The sequence below is a fragment of the Ictidomys tridecemlineatus genome, chromosome 5 (assembly GCF_052094955.1).
Source record: "Ictidomys tridecemlineatus isolate mIctTri1 chromosome 5, mIctTri1.hap1, whole genome shotgun sequence".
NCBI classification, from domain to species: Eukaryota; Metazoa; Chordata; class Mammalia; order Rodentia; family Sciuridae; genus Ictidomys; species Ictidomys tridecemlineatus.
Genome location: NC_135481.1, coordinates 158,741,683 through 158,759,047, shown reverse-complemented (window position 1 = coordinate 158,759,047; position 17,365 = coordinate 158,741,683). Strand labels below are relative to the sequence as shown.

The 17,365-nt window shown below is 38.3% G+C and overlaps 1 protein-coding gene across 2 annotated transcripts in view; it reads left to right on the top strand.

Moving 5' to 3' along the window:
• Window positions 1-17,365, top strand: part of Sec23b (SEC23 homolog B, COPII component) — a 38,069-nt gene that overhangs the window by 13,814 nt on the left and 6,890 nt on the right. For both annotated transcript variants that reach the window (XM_013356490.4, XM_005320434.5), the window contains exons 10-17: window positions 2,315-2,438; window positions 4,735-4,815; window positions 8,158-8,247; window positions 9,002-9,108; window positions 10,983-11,136; window positions 13,195-13,272; window positions 16,044-16,205; window positions 16,675-16,761. In XM_013356490.4, coding sequence (XP_013211944.1) covers window positions 2,315-2,438; window positions 4,735-4,815; window positions 8,158-8,247; window positions 9,002-9,108; window positions 10,983-11,136; window positions 13,195-13,272; window positions 16,044-16,205; window positions 16,675-16,761 — 883 coding nt within the window. The remainder of the gene's footprint in view (window positions 1-2,314; window positions 2,439-4,734; window positions 4,816-8,157; window positions 8,248-9,001; window positions 9,109-10,982; window positions 11,137-13,194; window positions 13,273-16,043; window positions 16,206-16,674; window positions 16,762-17,365) is intronic.

Genomic DNA, 17,365 nt, shown 5'->3' with positions numbered 1-17,365 from the left:
GATTAGATTGTGTGACTATGACAGGAGACCCCAAACAAGTTCATTTCTGTCTGGTATACTGGTTTCATCATCATCAGGGCTGAGGCTCCCATCAAGCTATCTGCCTCGGTGTGTAGTGCGTGGCTTGGGGTATTTGCTGGAGTTCTATCTACATTACAGTAGCAGAGTGGAAAGGCCAAAGAAGGATATGCCCTTCTGGCAAGAACATGCCCCACTCGAACTAAAGGATTCTCCATCAAGTTAAAGTGAGTCATGTGACTATATGCAAGGTACACTAGGGAATGTCATCTTTATTTATTTATTTTTAATATTTATTTTTTAGTTGTAGTTGGACAGAATAGTTTTATTTATTTTTATGTGGTGCTGAGAATCGAACCCAGAGCCTCACACATGCGAGGCAAGCACTCTACCGCTGAGCCACAACCCCAGCCCTGGGAATGTCATCTTTATTCCAAGCAACTGTGGAATACATGATTAAGGAAGAAGGGAGGGAGGATATTTGGGGCCAAATTGTTAACTTCTCACTAAGGGGCTCAGACATTGACGTAGCTGGACCAGGTAACCTTTCTTGTTTTCTTTCCAATTCTGGGATCCTGTTTTATAAATGACAGCTTGTTGTGTAGCTGAAGCAGGTTGAGCTTCTTGCTGAAAATTTGAACAATATTTTCTCTAACTTCAGTAAGGGATAAAAATCAGTATTCATCAATTAGAAAAATTGTTCCTGTGAAGTCAAGGATTCAGTTTGTTGCAGCAGAGTAAATCTGAAAAGGTTTTTCCCCAGGCTGGTTATTCTCCTATACTGAAAAAGTATGAGAAAAGTTGGACATGTTTTCTTGTTATAGAGAAAACCCAAGTCAAACTCAAGTCTCACCTACTATTTGCACATAACACGGAGCACTGCAATGAACCTACAGTGTGTGTGCGTTTGTCCTTGTCAACAAGCAAGCAATGAGTTCTGCAGTGTACACCAGCTGGGGATCTCTAATTCAATTCAGTCCTGACTCTTCCTATTTGGACACAATGTCATATCACACAAGACTGGCCCCTACCCACTTTAGAAGACACAAGCCCCAAGTTGTTTTATCCAGGCACATGAGTGACTGGCTATAAATTTGGCTTCCCACAAACTCCTCCTTGGGTTCTATTAATTTGTTCAATCATCTCACATAGAACTTAGGGAAACACATTTACCAGTTTCTTGTGAAGGGTTTTATAAAGGATACAGGTGAAGGGGTGCATAAGGAGAGGTGTGGGAAGGGATATGGAGCTTCCATCCTCTCTGGTACACACTTTCTAGGAACCTAAATGTGTTTGGCTATCTGGAAACTATCTGAAACCTGTCCTTTTAGGTTGTTATGGCAACTGTTACATAAGTATGATTGAAGTATGGCTAACCATGTAGAAATGTAATTGGGCAAAAAGAATATCATTTAATACTAGTTGACTGGGGAAACCTAGGATAGCTTGTTCGTATTTTTCTTGGCCTTTCTGTGCACATTCCATTCTCCTGGGTAAGAGGTAGGCCTTTTGATTTATCAGACAAGATAGGTCATAGAATTTGTTTATGGCCAGTTCTAAGACAGAAAAGTTGGTGGTTAGAGTTTCTGGGATTTGCCTTGGGGAAGAGAAATTCTATTTATATAACTTGCATTGAGGAGGAAGTTAGGCTGGGAATCATGGACAAAAACCCAAGGTATCTATGTCAGTATATACATAGACATCTCTATATGTCTGTAGTAGATAAATATACTTATGTATATATTTATCATAATATCATAATAATCTGTTTAAACTGCTAGGATTGTTGAACAAAGGATACTCTCTTTAAAAAAAAACTTTTTGTTTGAAATAATTATGGATTTACAGAAATTATAAATGTGCTGGGAGTACAGAAAGGTCTCTTCATACTCTTCATCTAGCTCTTCCCCGGGGCAGCATCTTACATAAACATAGTACAATGTCAGTACCAGGAAATGGACTTTGGCACAGTACAGTTAACTGTAGTGCAGACCTTATTTACCTGTGCTTTTTTTTTCTTTTGTATGTGAATAGGTGTAATTCTAACAGATTTTATCATCTCTATAGGTTTGTGTAATTGCTATAGTAATCAAGATATATAAGTATTCTTAAGGATTCTTAGTTTAATATTTTAGAAACTTTTTCTCCCCTAAATACAAATTAAACTTGCTGTTCTTTATTTAAGTGAGTTAGTACCTTTACAGACGTGGGTTTCTTTTTTTTTCCTTTGTAAACATCCAGGGAGCATCTGGATGGCTTTCCCTCTTACTAATGTTCACTTTTTCTTTTTTCCTAGAGGCCACATGGTGATGGGAGATTCTTTCAACACTTCTCTCTTCAAGCAGACATTCCAAAGAATCTTTAGTAAAGATTTTAATGGAGATTTCCGAATGGCATTTGGTGCTACTTTAGAAGTAAAGGTATGATAGCCTTTTAAAATGTTAATGGAATTAGAGTGTTGTTACTTTTTTTTTTTTTTTTTTGGTACTAGGAATTGAACTCAGGTGTGCTCCACCCCTGAGCTACATCCTTAGCCCTATTTTATTTGTTTTTAAAATATTTATTTTTTAGTTGTTGTTGAACACAATACCTTTATTATTATTATTTTTTAATATTTATTTTTTAGTTGTAGTTAGACACAATACCTTTATTTCACTCATTTATTTATTTTTTTATGTGGTGCTGAGGATTGAACCCAGGGTCTCATGCATGCAAGATGAGTGCTCTACCGCTGAACCACAACCCCAGCACCAATACCTTTATTTTATTTTATTTTTTTCTGTGATGCTAAGGATCGAACCCGGGGCCTCACACATGCTAGGTGAGCGCTGTACTGTTGAGCCACAACCCCAGCCCCTATTTATTTATTTTTTAAGAATTTTAAAAAAATAGATTTTATTTATTTATTTATTTTTATGCGATTCTGAGGATTGAACCCAGTGCTTCACACATGCTTGACAAACACTCCATACTGAACCACAACCCCAGCCCCCTAGCCTTTCTTATTTTTTATTTTGAGATAGGATCTCACCAAGTTGTCCAGACTGGCCTTGAATTTGTGATCCTACTGCCTCAACTTCCCAAGTAGTTGGGATTATAGGCACATGCCACTGCACCCAGCTAGAATGTTGCTGCTTGTTTAATAGTCAGACTTCTGGCAACTTCAACTGGACACAGGCATATAGAGGCCAATTAAAATAATCCCTACAAAATTTGCTGTCATCAGGCTGGGGTTGTGGCTCAGCGATAGAGCGTTTGCCTAGTGCAAGTGAGGCCCTGGGGTCAATGCTCAGCACCACATAAAAATAAATAAAATAAAGGTATTTATCAACTACAACTAAAGAATAAATATTAAAAAAATTTGCTATCATAACGTATATCATTCACCTATCTCTTTTCTCCTGGAGGAGGACCTATGTATTGGTTAGCATTCTAAACAATGAGTTTTTGGTTCCTCTATAGGCCCTCCTTCACCTTGCTTTAGGACAGTTGAAATTGGGAGGTGGGATAATGGGGTGAGTGTTCTAAGCAGCATTATGACCTCAGCATAGCAGCCACACTGTAGTCACTAATATAAACTAATACTAATATAAACTGTATTCTATAAGCAGTTTATATTAGTACTTGCCTGAAGAATTATCAGAGTGCTCTAAAACAGCCAGCACTGTGAGTTTTCGTTTGTTTTCCCACATACGGACTCATCGCCGGAGACAGTTGACTCTGAGTCATTGAGGAAACAATAAAAAGGGCCAATAGAAACTATGGAGAGTTGGAGGTGATCATTAAATCATCTAGGTTAGCCTTTAAACAACATTCTCATATGTTTGAGATTTTTTGTTGTTAAAGAGGAATGGGTGATTTTTTTTGTTTTGTTTGTTTTTTTTGGTATCAGGGATTGAATCCAATGGCCATTGAGCCATATCCCAGCCCTTTTTATATTTTATTTTGAGACAAATTTTACTAAGTTGTGGAGGCTGGCCTGGAATTTGTGATCCTCCTGTACCAGCCTCCTGAGTTGCTGGGATTACTGAGATGAGCCACCACACCCAGCAGAAATGGATGTTTTTGAAATGAGTTCAGCTAAAAAAATCTAAGCAAGTTGGCCTTGTGTGGGCTTCATGAATTAAGTATTTTTAAAGCAACACAAAACAGTATGTTCACTGGTTAGAAATACATAAATATCAGACATAGCTTTCCTATGTTCATATATGAATACACAACCAGTGAAACTCCCCATCATATAAAACCACAAGAATGGTATCCTAATTAGAATAAGTTATACTCCATGTATATATATGTCAAAATACACCCTACTGTCATATATATGTAAAAAGAACAAATTTTAAAAGTTAGAAAATAAAAATAAAACATGCACACACCAAAAAATATGTAAATAATTGTAACCACATATGGGATTGGAAAAGAATGTAGTTTGTTGGTAGAATTGTTATCTTCTAGGTATATAATTTTAAGGTTTGAAAAGTGAACTGAGAGAGTTGAAAATGCTGTATCATCTTCATGCAGCACCTACAGGCAGATTTTTAAAAAATTTTAATTAAGTCAAGTAGCCCTGGAAAAGTTAGTAGGGGAGCAGTTGGATGCTTTAATCCATGTGGGATTTTCTTTTGGTGGAATGATATTGCCATATTTGCTTGTTGTAAGAGCAGGATGGATCTTAGTGATTTTAACGTTTACTCTGTTGTGAATTTATTTTAGACATCTCGGGAACTGAAGATTGCTGGTGCCATTGGTCCGTGTGTATCTCTAAACATGAAAGGACCCTGTGTGTCAGAAAATGTAAGGAAACTCCTCCTTCACCCTCACCTGCCCTGGAGTTAACTCATTAGATGAGTCTGAGCACAATGATCTTGTATTGTCACCTATAGTGGGGGGAGAAGGGCTAACCCTCATTGATGGCAACTCTGAGAGATGGTGTTAGAGAGAAAGAAACTGACAAGTCACAGAGGTTAGAGTCTTGCTCAGAATCAGAGCTGACATGTAGAAGCTAGATCCCAGGTCCCCCTGACTCCACAACCCATGCATGAGTGACTGTTGAGGAGCCACAGGCTTGCCCTACAGTAAAGGCAACCATTCAGCAGAATCCTTCAGGGATTCTATATGCTTGCTGCCCTTAGAGTTGATATCTTTGCTTCACTCTCAGCTAATAATGGGCCTTCCTACAACAGAGACTGCCATTAATTGGTTAGGCAGCAGATGATACTGTTACATATACAGACATTGTTTTCTCTAGTAATAATTTGTGAGTGTATGTGAACCAATTCAGTCATCACTTGGGAGAGTGGCTTTACTGATGACCCACATCCTCTTATATATACTTCAGCTACCAAAAAGCAAAGCTTTTGGTCTGATGCAGCATGGTCCCAGGTGGGGATGACATAGTCATGTCCTTCCCTCATGGTCATCTTTAATGGGTGGGTGGACTGTAGAGCCAATTGAGTTCAGGGCATCACTACCTTTCAGTAATTGTGTAGCCCTGGCAAAATACTCAGTTGCTCTGTAATTCAATATCTTTATCTGGCAAATGGGACAATAACAATGCTTACCTCACAGCCTTGTTAGGAGGAGTAAATAAGGTAGATCAGGTAAAGCAGTTGGGACAGGGCTTGACATACCGGAGGCCTACTTGAGATGTTCTGTTTCACTGTATCATCTTTATCTTCATCAGAACAAACATTCACAAGTTACTACACAGATTAAACTTTTGTCAAGCTTGACAGAGGAAAGACAATTTGAGTGAACATTCCTGTAGTTCCCTGGGTGGGGCAGATTGCTGCCCAAAAGCCCATCTGAAGAGTCACTCATTACCCCAGAGTGCCAAAGGACTTGTATTCCTATTTTCTGGCAGGGCTTTGGAAAGGCTGCCTATACCAGAGTATTTTCCATAGACTTAAAATATGCCTGGTGAAGTCTTTGTGAAGTAGGTTAAGAAGACATTTTTATGAAGTAGTACAATTAGCTGTTCCAATAAAGTTAAGCCCTGAAAGTTTTGATTGGCGGTGCAGATACAAAGAGAAAGATCTAATTTTCAAGCATACAGAGAAGTTTTAAGGAAGAATTTTCTGTTCAGCATTGTCAGTTATTAACAGTTTGCCATAATTTAGCTGTGTCCTCTCTTCTTGCCACATTTGCCTTATCTTTTTGATTAGCATTTCCTTGACACAGTAGCTTTACCAACCTTTTTTTTTTTTTTTTTTTTTTTTTAATAACAGTGGGGATTAAACCCAGGGACACTCTACCCTTGTGCTACACATCTACCCCTTTTAAAAAGTTTTTATTTTGAGGCAGAGTTTTGCTAAGTTTCTGAGGCTAGCCTCAAACTTGGGATTGTTTTTTTTCTGAGCCTCCTCAATTGTGGGATTACAGGCATGCACCACTGTGCCCAGCTATACTTAAGTGTTTAAAAAAAATCTAGAATAGTCTTCATCTTTTTGTTCATTTGTGTATATTCTTTGCCTTTTTTTAAAAAAAACATGAGATTGATTTATTGAAGAGATAGTGCCAGAGGTCTTCTCTAATAGGATGTCTCACATTCTTGATATGTCTGATGGTTTCCTTGAAGGAGTGAGTCTCTGTGTTGTTTCTTTTCTCTCTGTATTTCTTGAGAAGCAAAAGTTTTTAAAGGTGTGATTAAATTCAGTTTGCGAACAGCTTAATGGTTTTAGCATCTGTTGATTATCTTCACTTGAATCAAATTATTTCACTAGAAATTATAAAATGATGGTTTTCTAATTCTATTTTTGTACTTTTTCCAATAAAGTCATTTAAATGCTTAAGTAAGGCAATTGTATATTAGAGAGAAATTGTTATTCTGGGCACTGGAGAGTTGTACCATTGCTGAGTCCAGTGCCTAGAGAAGGAGCTAGTGAAGAAAGAAGGGAAGACCCATAAGCTCCTTTGACTTCTTGGCCATTTTTGCTGGGTTTTGCCCTTCACCTTCCAGTGGATGTGAAATCCCTGCTTCTTTTAGAAAATACCTCTAAAATGGAAGCTGAACACCTACAAATCCATCCATCTCACAGTCTTGCATAAGAGGTGCTGACAAAACAGAGTGCCCTCCCTGCTCTCTATCTTAAAACTGCTGTGCAATTTCACTTAAGAATCTTTCCTCTCCACTCAAACTGTCACCTCCCTGAGATCACTGGTTCTGTGGCCAGGTATGGAGGGCCCTGGCATGGCTCCATACCAGACAGATGTCAGTTGTACACTCAGCTGACAGTGTGCAGTGTGAGTAGAGTCGAGTAACATAGATGACTCTATTAATGTCTAAGCATGGTACTTTCTAAGCAAAGCATTCTGCATCCAGATAAGGTATGGTGCCAGCTCCTCTATGATGATAGAATATATTTCAGGGTCTGGTAATCTCATTTGATGTTTCTAGGTGTTTTTTTATATTTGTGTTGTTTTCTTGTAGATATTGTTATTAAAACAATGTCAAATTCATGTTTAAGGGAACTCATATTTATCACTGGGAGCCATTCATCGAATCAGTAAAAAGCAGCCTTCACACCATTATGATCTCCTTTGTTTCCTCACTGACAATTTATATATAGCTTTTGCCAAAAAGAAAAAAAAAAAGAAGTATTTTACAGCTAAAGTTCTGCCACTCTTTTATTTCTTGCCCTAATAATGATGGTGTCAGAAGTATATAGAACTTTCAAAAAAAGCCAGGTGCAGTGGTGCAATCCTGAAATTTCAGCTGCTTTGAAGACTAAGGTGGAAGGATCATGAGTTTACTAAAGTAAGGTGTAAGCAACTCAGTGAGACCCTGTCTCTAAAAAAATGCAAAATAGGGCTGGGGATGTGGTAGAGTGATCAAGTGCCCCTGAGTTCAATCCTCGGTACCAAAAAAAAAAAAAAAAAAAAAAATTTGTTTTTTCAAAAATAAGTAGATAATTCTAATATATGTGATGTAATGAAAATTGTTTAGAGTGCCAATCTAAAAAGCTTTAAAAATTTTAAAGTGCTTTGAATATAAATGTTAAGGATTTTTCTGGTCTATAATATAAATTTTTACCTCAGAGTTCATGTTCTAAGTGTCCTGATCTGTTCATCAGCATTTTTCTTTAACAGTTAACCATAGAGTTGTGTTTTTGTGTTTTAAATTCTTCTCATCTGTAGGAGCTTGGTGTTGGTGGCACGAGTCAGTGGAAAATCTGTGGTCTGGATCCTACATCTACACTTGGCATCTACTTTGAAGTTGTCAATCAGGTGGGTTGGATACAAGCCACTATTCCTTGATTATTTCTCCATAAACAAGTACTGACTTTATATTGTTTTAGGCCTGATGCTGGTATGGTATAATCTTTTAATATTCTATCCAGGGCTTAGTCAGATTCAGACAGCAAGTTAATTTTATCACTCTATTGTTGAACTGATAGGTCATTTTACCAGCCATTACTCTTCATTGTAATATTAGAGAATTTCTCCAATATTTTATTAAGAAAAATTGCAAACATGGAGAAATTGGAAAAAAGTTTTATAGTGAATACCCACATATCTACCAGGTAGATCTGTAATTAAGATTTTACTATAGTTGCTTTGTTGTATGTATGTCTATCTTATTTCTTATGCATTTCAGAGCAACTTACAATCATAGTTGTATTCCCTAAACATTTCAGCATATATATTGTTAACTGGGATTCAGTTTTGTTTTGTTTTTTCCCCCAGTGCTGGGAATTGAACCCAAGGCCTTGCATGCATGCTAAACATGTGCTCTTCCCCTAAGCTATAGCCCCAGACCAAGAGTAATGGATGTGGTTCTTCTTCCTTTTTTTTTTTTTTTTTTTTTTTTTTTTTGAGGTAAAAGTTATGTAGAGTGAAATGAATGTGCAGGTCCAAAATGTACTATTCAGAATGCATCAAGATCCTCACCACGTTAGCTGTCAATTGTAGAGGAGCACAGTGGGCCTTGACTGAGTCATGCCTATGACAGTAATCAAGTGTGTGACCTCTCAACTTGCAGCACAATGCCCCGATCCCCCAAGGAGGCAGAGGTGCCATCCAGTTTGTCACGCAGTATCAGCACTCCAGTACCCAGAAGCGCATCCGTGTGACCACCATTGCCCGAAAGTGAGCCACTCTGTTTCCTTTCTGTTGAATCACTGGTTAATGGTTTTTCTGTGAAGAGATAGTTTAGTAAGAATGTAGTTCATTGGAAATTATCTAATATGATTTTGTTTATTAGCTAAGTCATAAATACATACTTCTTATTAAAGATTTAAGCAGAATATAAGTGTATTTATGTGGGTTCCATATCCATAGATTCAGCCAACCTCAAATGGGAAATATTTTTAAAAAAATCTATACTGAACATGTACAGACTTTTTTCTTATCATTCCCTAAACAATGCAGTATTAACAACTATTTACATACCATTTTTATTGTGTTACATATTATAAGTAATATAAAAATGATTTAAAGTATGCCAGGCACGGTAGCACATACTTATAATCCCAGTGGCTTGAGAGGCTGAGGCAGGAGGACCACACGTTCAAAGGCCAGCCTCAGCAACTTAGCAAGACCCTAAGCAAGTTGCAAACCTATCTCAAAAAATAAAAGGGCTGGAGATGTGGCTCAGTGGTTAAGCACCTCTGGGTTCAATCCCTGGTAGTAATAGTAGTAGTAGTAATAGTAATAGTAATAATACTAATAATAAATGGAAGAATGTACATAAATTATTGCAATTTTATATAAGAAACTTGAGCATCCATGATAAATGAGGAGGAGCTTAGTACCATTCTCCAATGGATCCAAGAGATGACTGTATGTTTATGGGTCTTTCCACTTATTTTCCCCAGAGGTGCTGTTACTTCCCATTTCTGTGAAGTTATATATCATATATGTTTGTATTTATTTGCAGGCCTATCTCTGACTTATTTTAATGGTTACATAGGATTGCATGGTTTGGATAGGATACATCACTCCTCAATTTTTTTTTTCAGGGGGTGGGTACCAGGGATTGAACTCAGGGCACTCGACCACTGAGCCACATCCCTAATCCTATGTTATATTTTATTTAGAGATAGGGTCTCACTGAATTGCTTTAGTGCCTCACTTTTACTGAGGCTGGCTTTCAACTCGCGATCCTTCTGCCCTAGCACCCTGAGCTGCTGGGATTATTAGTGTGCGCCACCATGAGTTGGGTGCTCATCATTCCTCTATTAAAAAGACATTTCAAGTCCTTGCCTTCTCACAGTGATGCATTTATATTTTTAGGTCTTTGCACACATAGATATTTCTTTCCAGCCCTTCAGACAATAAAATTTTGGATACTCAGAACTATTCTCTTAAGTGGCCAATTTGTGTTCTCCCCAGTAGTCTAAGAAGAATGCCCTGTTGCCTCATTTATAATGGATATTATCAATTTTTAAAAATATATATTTTTAGTTGTAGATAGAAACAGTTTATTTTATTTTTTTATGTGGTGCTGAGGATCGAACCCAGTGCCTCATGTGTACTAGGCAGGTGCTCTACACTGAGCCACAACCCCAGCCTCGATATTACAATTTTTAAAAATATTTTTTCAGTTGTTGATGGTCACAATATCTTTATTTTTATTTATTTGTTTATCTAATGTAGTGCTAAGGATTGAATCCAGGGTCTCATGCGTGAAAGACAAGCACTCTACCACTGAGCTACAACCACAGCCTGATATTACCAATTTTTAACATGCAAATATAAAGCAATATCCTACTTTCTCCCCCCACCCCATTATCAATGAGTTAAATGCTTCTTTTTTCTATAAATTTTCTTTAGAATTTATAGCCTTCAGAGGTCACATTAAGGTTATTGAGAATATATTAAACTCCAGTGACTCTTAGTGAAAGCGCAGTTCAAATCTCTGTTGTCTTAGATGAAGATACAGGATTGTGTTTATCCAAATGGAGATCTGGCCTTCTGATGATTCCTGAATGTATGTGTGGCACTAACTCTGAAATTGTCAGTTGGGCAGATGCACAGAGTCAGCTCAGGCACATAGAAGCTGCATTTGACCAGGAGGCTGCAGCAGTTTTGATGGCACGGCTTGGAGTGTTCCGGGCAGAATCAGAGGAGGGGCCCGATGTGCTCCGATGGTTGGACCGACAACTCATCCGACTGGTAAAGTGGGAATAATGGCATTAGATTCAGTCTTTTTCTCTTCTCCACTTTTGAGAAAATTGTCTTTTAACCCTATTATTTTATATAATTAATCAGCAAGAATTTATCAGTTACTTACCTTATGCCAAACACTTGATTATTTTGAGATTGATATGAAAGAAGTATTCACTGCACATTTCTCCCTTAAAGACTGACACTGTAGTGAGATGAAACAACATGCACAGAACATTTGGAGAATGATGCAAATCTGTGCATGTTAAGAGTTGAATTAGACGAGTCATTTGTGAATGCTATGGTCCTGTATTTTCCAGATCTGGAAGGTGATTTTTGGAAACAGGGACCTAAACACACTGAGTTTAGGGAAATGCCTCATGTTGTTAGTTTGGGTCTAAGAGGAGGGAGATCACACAATAATAAAGGGAAGGTTTTATATGAAGAATTATTAAAACAGGGGAGTAGGTTATGGAGAGGTTAGCTACTGAGAAGCAAAGAGAACTGGCAGATATAAGGCACAGACATGACTTCTAGTGCTGAGGTAGAGCACTCTCTCCCCAGCCAAGGCTGATTGTGGCTGTGGCTCAATGACTCCTTCATAGCAGAGAACTTGCCATGGTGCTGTGCCAGAGGGACTTGCTAGAAACAGTCTAGAATTTGACAAAATTCATCATCTGGGTACTAGAGAAGGCTATTCACAGAGAAGTATCTCAGTAGAGGTACATGGGATGCTGGAGTATCTACTGGCTATGTGTACTCTAGGATCTCAGAACTGGAAAGGCCACAGAGATATAGGGACCTGGTGCTAAGGCAGCTGCCACATGACCACACTGGTACTCAGCAAGTAACACTTGACTCCTCATCCTCTTCTGGCAAAGCTGAACATCATGCCAACTGGCAAAGTAGTTAAAGGGCCCATATTCATTTCACAGCAGGCAGAAGGAGTAAATTTGGAGCCACAAGGCAGTTAATTGATAATTGGCCTACTTAATCTTACTTTCTCAGAGATTCACAGCATTTATTTGTGATTTAAAGCTTAGGGAAGAAACCTGTTTAATTTTGTTTAGTCCTCTATTCTCCCTTGCTATCTCATGTAATCATTTATCAGGAAATATTAATACTTCAAACAAAACTTGAAAATTGTTCCTCTAGATTTCAAAGGGAGGATAGATGATCAGAGGTTGGCAAAGGCTACATGTGGGAATTGAGCCTTGAATCAAATTTTTTTATAAAGAGTAGGATAATAGGAGAGAAGGCAAGACATGGCAGGTGGATCCAGCCTGTGGGAGGTAGCTATACCTTTTAGCTTATGCTAAAAGGTACAGCTACCGCCAAAGGAGGGTGAAGGTACACCTTGACTGCAGAGAGCCAAGAACTAACCTCTGAGCAGTCCATTGTTAGGAGGAGAAAGAAACAAGGAGCTTGTAAAGAAGACAGGGAAGACTTGTTGGAGAAACATAGGAAAGTGGTATTTTAGCAACTGAAAGAATATTTCAAGAAGTTTTGGAAACTGACTTATATCAGCTCAAGAAGATGAGAACTATGAGAAGACATGAAACTTATTAGAAAGAAGGTAATTGTTAGAGAAGGGGTTTCTTTAACTGGTGGACAGCTTAGTTCTCTAGTGGCTGAGGAAGTATGTGATCAGAAATTAAGCCAGGAAAAGTAAACAATGTGATTTTGAAACCTGTCATTGAAAGAAGGGGAAACTGAATTGTAGTATGAGAGAATGCCAGGGTGTGTCTGTAATTGCTAGTTTATATTCTTGAGGGTTTTCACATGGAAGAGGCACCTGAGAGAGCTCTTCTAGCCCCTTGGTGGTCAGATGCACCTTGGGCCAGCATTACTTGAGAGCTGGCTAGGCATACAGAATCTCTAGCTCCTCCTGAAAAGAGCATTTTAACAAGAGCTCTGGTGATTTCTCTGCTCTTACTCTGAGAAGTGCTGGTCTAGAACACAAGAAAATGGCAGACGTAAGGTTGTAACATAGCTTATAGTATTGAAATTTTTTTTTCAGGTGACACTAAGATTTTTCTATTTTCTTTTTAAATTTTCTTTCTCTAGTGTCAGAAGTTTGGACAGTATAACAAAGAAGACCCCACTTCTTTTAGGTTATCAGATTCCTTTTCTCTATATCCTCAGGTAAGAAATATATATTTTTAGGGGATGGGGATGGAGCACAACGATAGAGCACTTTTCTGGCATGCACAGGGCCCTAGATTCCATCCCCAGCATTGCAAAAGAAAAAGAAAAATAAATAAAAAATAATTATAGAACAAAAAGTTATGATTGAAATAAATCTGTCATTGGGGTAAAGTGAAGACTTTTTATGTTTTGAGACTCAACTGTAGGTATAAAAGGTTATTCTACTTTTATGAACCCTTTTCCTATCTATAAATGAGGAAATAGAACTTGTGCAGTGGGTGACTATGGGGTAGGGGTGACATGAACTGAGGCCAGTCAGGTATTAAATGTCTAGCATGGTATCAGGCACCTGCAGCACTTTATAAATGTGAGCCTGCTGGCAGTGGGGAGCCTGGGACTTTCAGGAGCCTATGGCTGAGGCCTTGAGGTATTCTGGGAGGAGTCCTGGACAGGCCAGTCAGTGTGGAAATCTAACACTGGCCCTGCTGCTGCTGATCTTCGTTGAAATCAGAAACCACTGTGGGTTTTTGTTTCCTCATCTTTAGAAGGGAGGAGGTGATCTGGAGAACTGGTTTGTAATCTCTTTAAAGCCACGTAATCCTTTCTTCCCGAGGACTTTCCCTCAAAGGCCAGTATATAAAGCAGACAGACTGGTGCTGCTTCGTCCTCATGTACCACCCACCAGCTGAGTCACATCAGAGCCTCTGACCCCAAAGCCCCAAAGATTCACTAAGAATCTGAAGAGCACAGTTTAGAAACCAGCAGTTCAGATGGTTTCTAAGATTCCTTATGTCAAGGCATTCTAGGATAGGGGTTGGTTGAGAGTCTAGTCTCTGGAGCCAAATGCCTGGGTTGTAGTCCAGCTTTGCCACTCAGATGTGAGGTGACATTGGGCAACTTGCTTACCCCTCTGTACCTCAGTTTCCTTACCTATAAACTAAGGATGGCAAGAGAACCCACATGGGCTTATTGGAAGGACTAAATCATTCTTGGGGCTGGAGTTGTAATGTAGAGTGCTTGCCTCGTATATGTGAGGCACCGGGTTTTATTCCCAACACCACATATAAGTAAGCAAATAAAATAAAGGTCCATCAACAACTAAAAAAAAAAAAAATTTAAAAACCACATTTCTTCATCGCATAGGTTTTTTTTTTTTTTTTTTTTAGAGAGAGAGAGAGAATTTTTTTTAATATTTATTTTTTAGTTTTTGGCGGACACAACATCTTTCTTTGTATGTGGTGCTGAGGATCGAACCTGGGCCGCACGCATGCCAGGCAAGCACGCTACCACTTGAGCCACATCCCCAGCCCCCAAAAAACACATTTCTTAAAAAAATAATAATAATTCTTTTCAAGTCCTTTGTGCCTGGTACATAAGATGCCTTAAATATCAGCCCACATTATTTAGGAACCTATGGTTTAGTATATGGTGAGTTAGAAACTTAATACTTCTAAATGCAGCTCCTTTTCATGTTCTAGCAACTCTTTAGAGTGAGCTAACCATCTGCTGTGCCCTCTCTAATTCTTAGGATAAAGAACATACATTTCCAGTGTTATCTCTTGTGCCATTCTCCCCTGTACTTAACATCACTCCAACTAACCAGTCTATCCTGAGCTCTCATCTACCATTCCTGTACACGGACTCTCCTTCTCCATCCCTCCTCATACCCCATTCTGGCCTCCTCATGCATGTCTTTCAAAGTATATCCTCAGGCCTTATAGCTTTGGGAAGTCTCCTGCTGGACTCCCTTCCCCAAGCCCATTTTCTTGTACCCTGGCTCATAATTCAAAAGCTCCATTTGTGTCTTTTTCTCACTGGATTTAATTTCTTTGAGAGAGAATTACATCACAACCCAGGAACTCTGGAAAAAATGATTCTTTGCTCTCCCATTTTATATGGAAGCTTTGAAATATCCAGAAATGCTTTTAAAAAGGCGGGGGAGAAAGAACAAGACAATAAACTTCCTTGCCGGGCCTGATGGTACACGTCCGTAGTCCCAGTGTTGTGGGAGGTTGAGGCAGGAGGATCACAAATTTGAAGCCAGCCTCAGCAATTTATCAAGGCCCTCAGCAATTTAGTGAGACCCTGTCGCAAAATAAAAAATAAAGAGGGCTGGAGATATGGCTCAGTGGTTAAAAGGCCCTGAGTTTAATCTCTGGTACCAAACATAAATAAACAAATAAATGAAATTTTCTAACTGAGGGCAGTGGTGCACACCTATAATCCCAAGTGGCTCAGGAGGCTGAGGCAGGAGGATCACAAGTTCAAAGCCAGCCTCAGCAACTTAGTGAGGCTCAAAGCAACTTAGTGAGATCATCTGGAGATAAAAAATAAAAAGGGCTGGGGATATGGCTCTATGATTAAGTGCCCAAAGGGTTTAATACCTGGTACCAAATCAAAACAAACAACAACAACAAAAAAAACTTTCTTAAAAATTTTTAATCATGGTAAAAAACACATAACATAGAATGTACCTTCTTATGTATTAAAAGTACAATGTGTAATATTAAGTACACTAACATTGTTGTGCAGCAGATCTCTAGAATTTCTCATCTTGAAAAACTAAAACTCTACACCTGTTAAACAACAACTCCTCCTTTTCCTCTTCCCTTACCCCTTGGTGTCACCTTCTGCTTCTTTCTTTGTGAACCCAGAGGCCTTCTATTAGAATCTGTCTTCTCCTGTATCACAAACCTTAGGTGGATCCACTTTGTGTATCCAAGGTTGTAACTATGTGCATTCGTCTTTTTTTTCCTTGGTAAATGCAGTTCATGTTCCATCTTAGAAGATCTCCATTTCTTCAAGTGTTTAACAACAGTCCTGATGAGTCGTCCTATTATAGACACCACTTTGCCAGGCAGGATCTGACTCAGTCTCTCATCATGATCCAGCCCATTCTCTACTCCTACTCATTCCACGGGCCACCAGAGGTAAGGCTGGATGTGCATGCTCTTCTTTATTTTTAATGTAACGAAAGTATTTTTAAATTAAAATAAAAATCATAATAAAAATATTTTGTAGTAAACTGTTAAGACTTGTATAAAATTCTGTTTTTCGTGTAGGCAACCCCATTCCCTCTCAACTACAGTTCAAATAGATTTGAGAGAAACATTGGATTCATTAAATAGATTTCTAGCACAAAACTGAGAAAGTTTAAAATGATTTCTGGTTTCTAGATCTCAAGGTATCATTAAATTCTCATCCCAATTGATAAAGGATTGTTTGGATCCTCTCTCTGTGAAGTTGAGACTTAAAATCACCTAGTTAGAAACCAGAAAGTGGTGGAAAACGTTTGTAAATAGCTTTCTTCACTGTTCAGCAAAGCTCTGGGTGTAGGATTAGAGTGGTTGCTATGTGGGGAAGAAGGAAGACCAATAGCATATCTCCTTTTTTCCTTAGCCAGTTCTCTTGGATAGCAGCAGCATTCTGGCGGACAGAATTTTGCTGATGGATACTTTCTTCCAAATTGTCATTTATCTTGGTGAGGTAAGATGGTATTATTAGTTTCTTTCCTGACTTATTTTTGTTTTCTTGCTATTTATTTGTTTTTTTTTGTTTTTAATGGCTTTACATTAAACAAGAATTTGAGCTTAGAGCCTAGTGTAGTGGCACATGCTGTAATATCAGTGACTCAGGAAGCTAAAGCAGGAGGATTGCAAGTTTGAGGTCAGCTTCAGCAACTTGGGGAGGACCTGTCTCAAAAAATAAAAAGGTTTGGAGATGTAGCTCATTGGTAAAACACTCTTGTGTTTAATCTCTAGTAAGTGGCACCCTTCTACTGCCACCTCCCCTCACCACATAAAGTTGGTCTTAGGAAAATACACAGTTTAATATAATGAATATCATGACTTTAATTCTAAATGAGACAAAAATCTTTTTTCAGGTCTGTGGGATATTTGTATGTTATGTGTGTTTAATATATTTGTTAGTAAATCTCAGGTATCTTTTAAATCACTGTAATTGATTACTTTATGAAGTAAATTTTAGGCAAGACCAGTTTATTCTTTAGTAAACTTTTTATGCATACTACTATCCTTTCAGTGTTTAGAGTTATGTTTGGGGCTATATTTTTTCTTAGATGAAATAACAT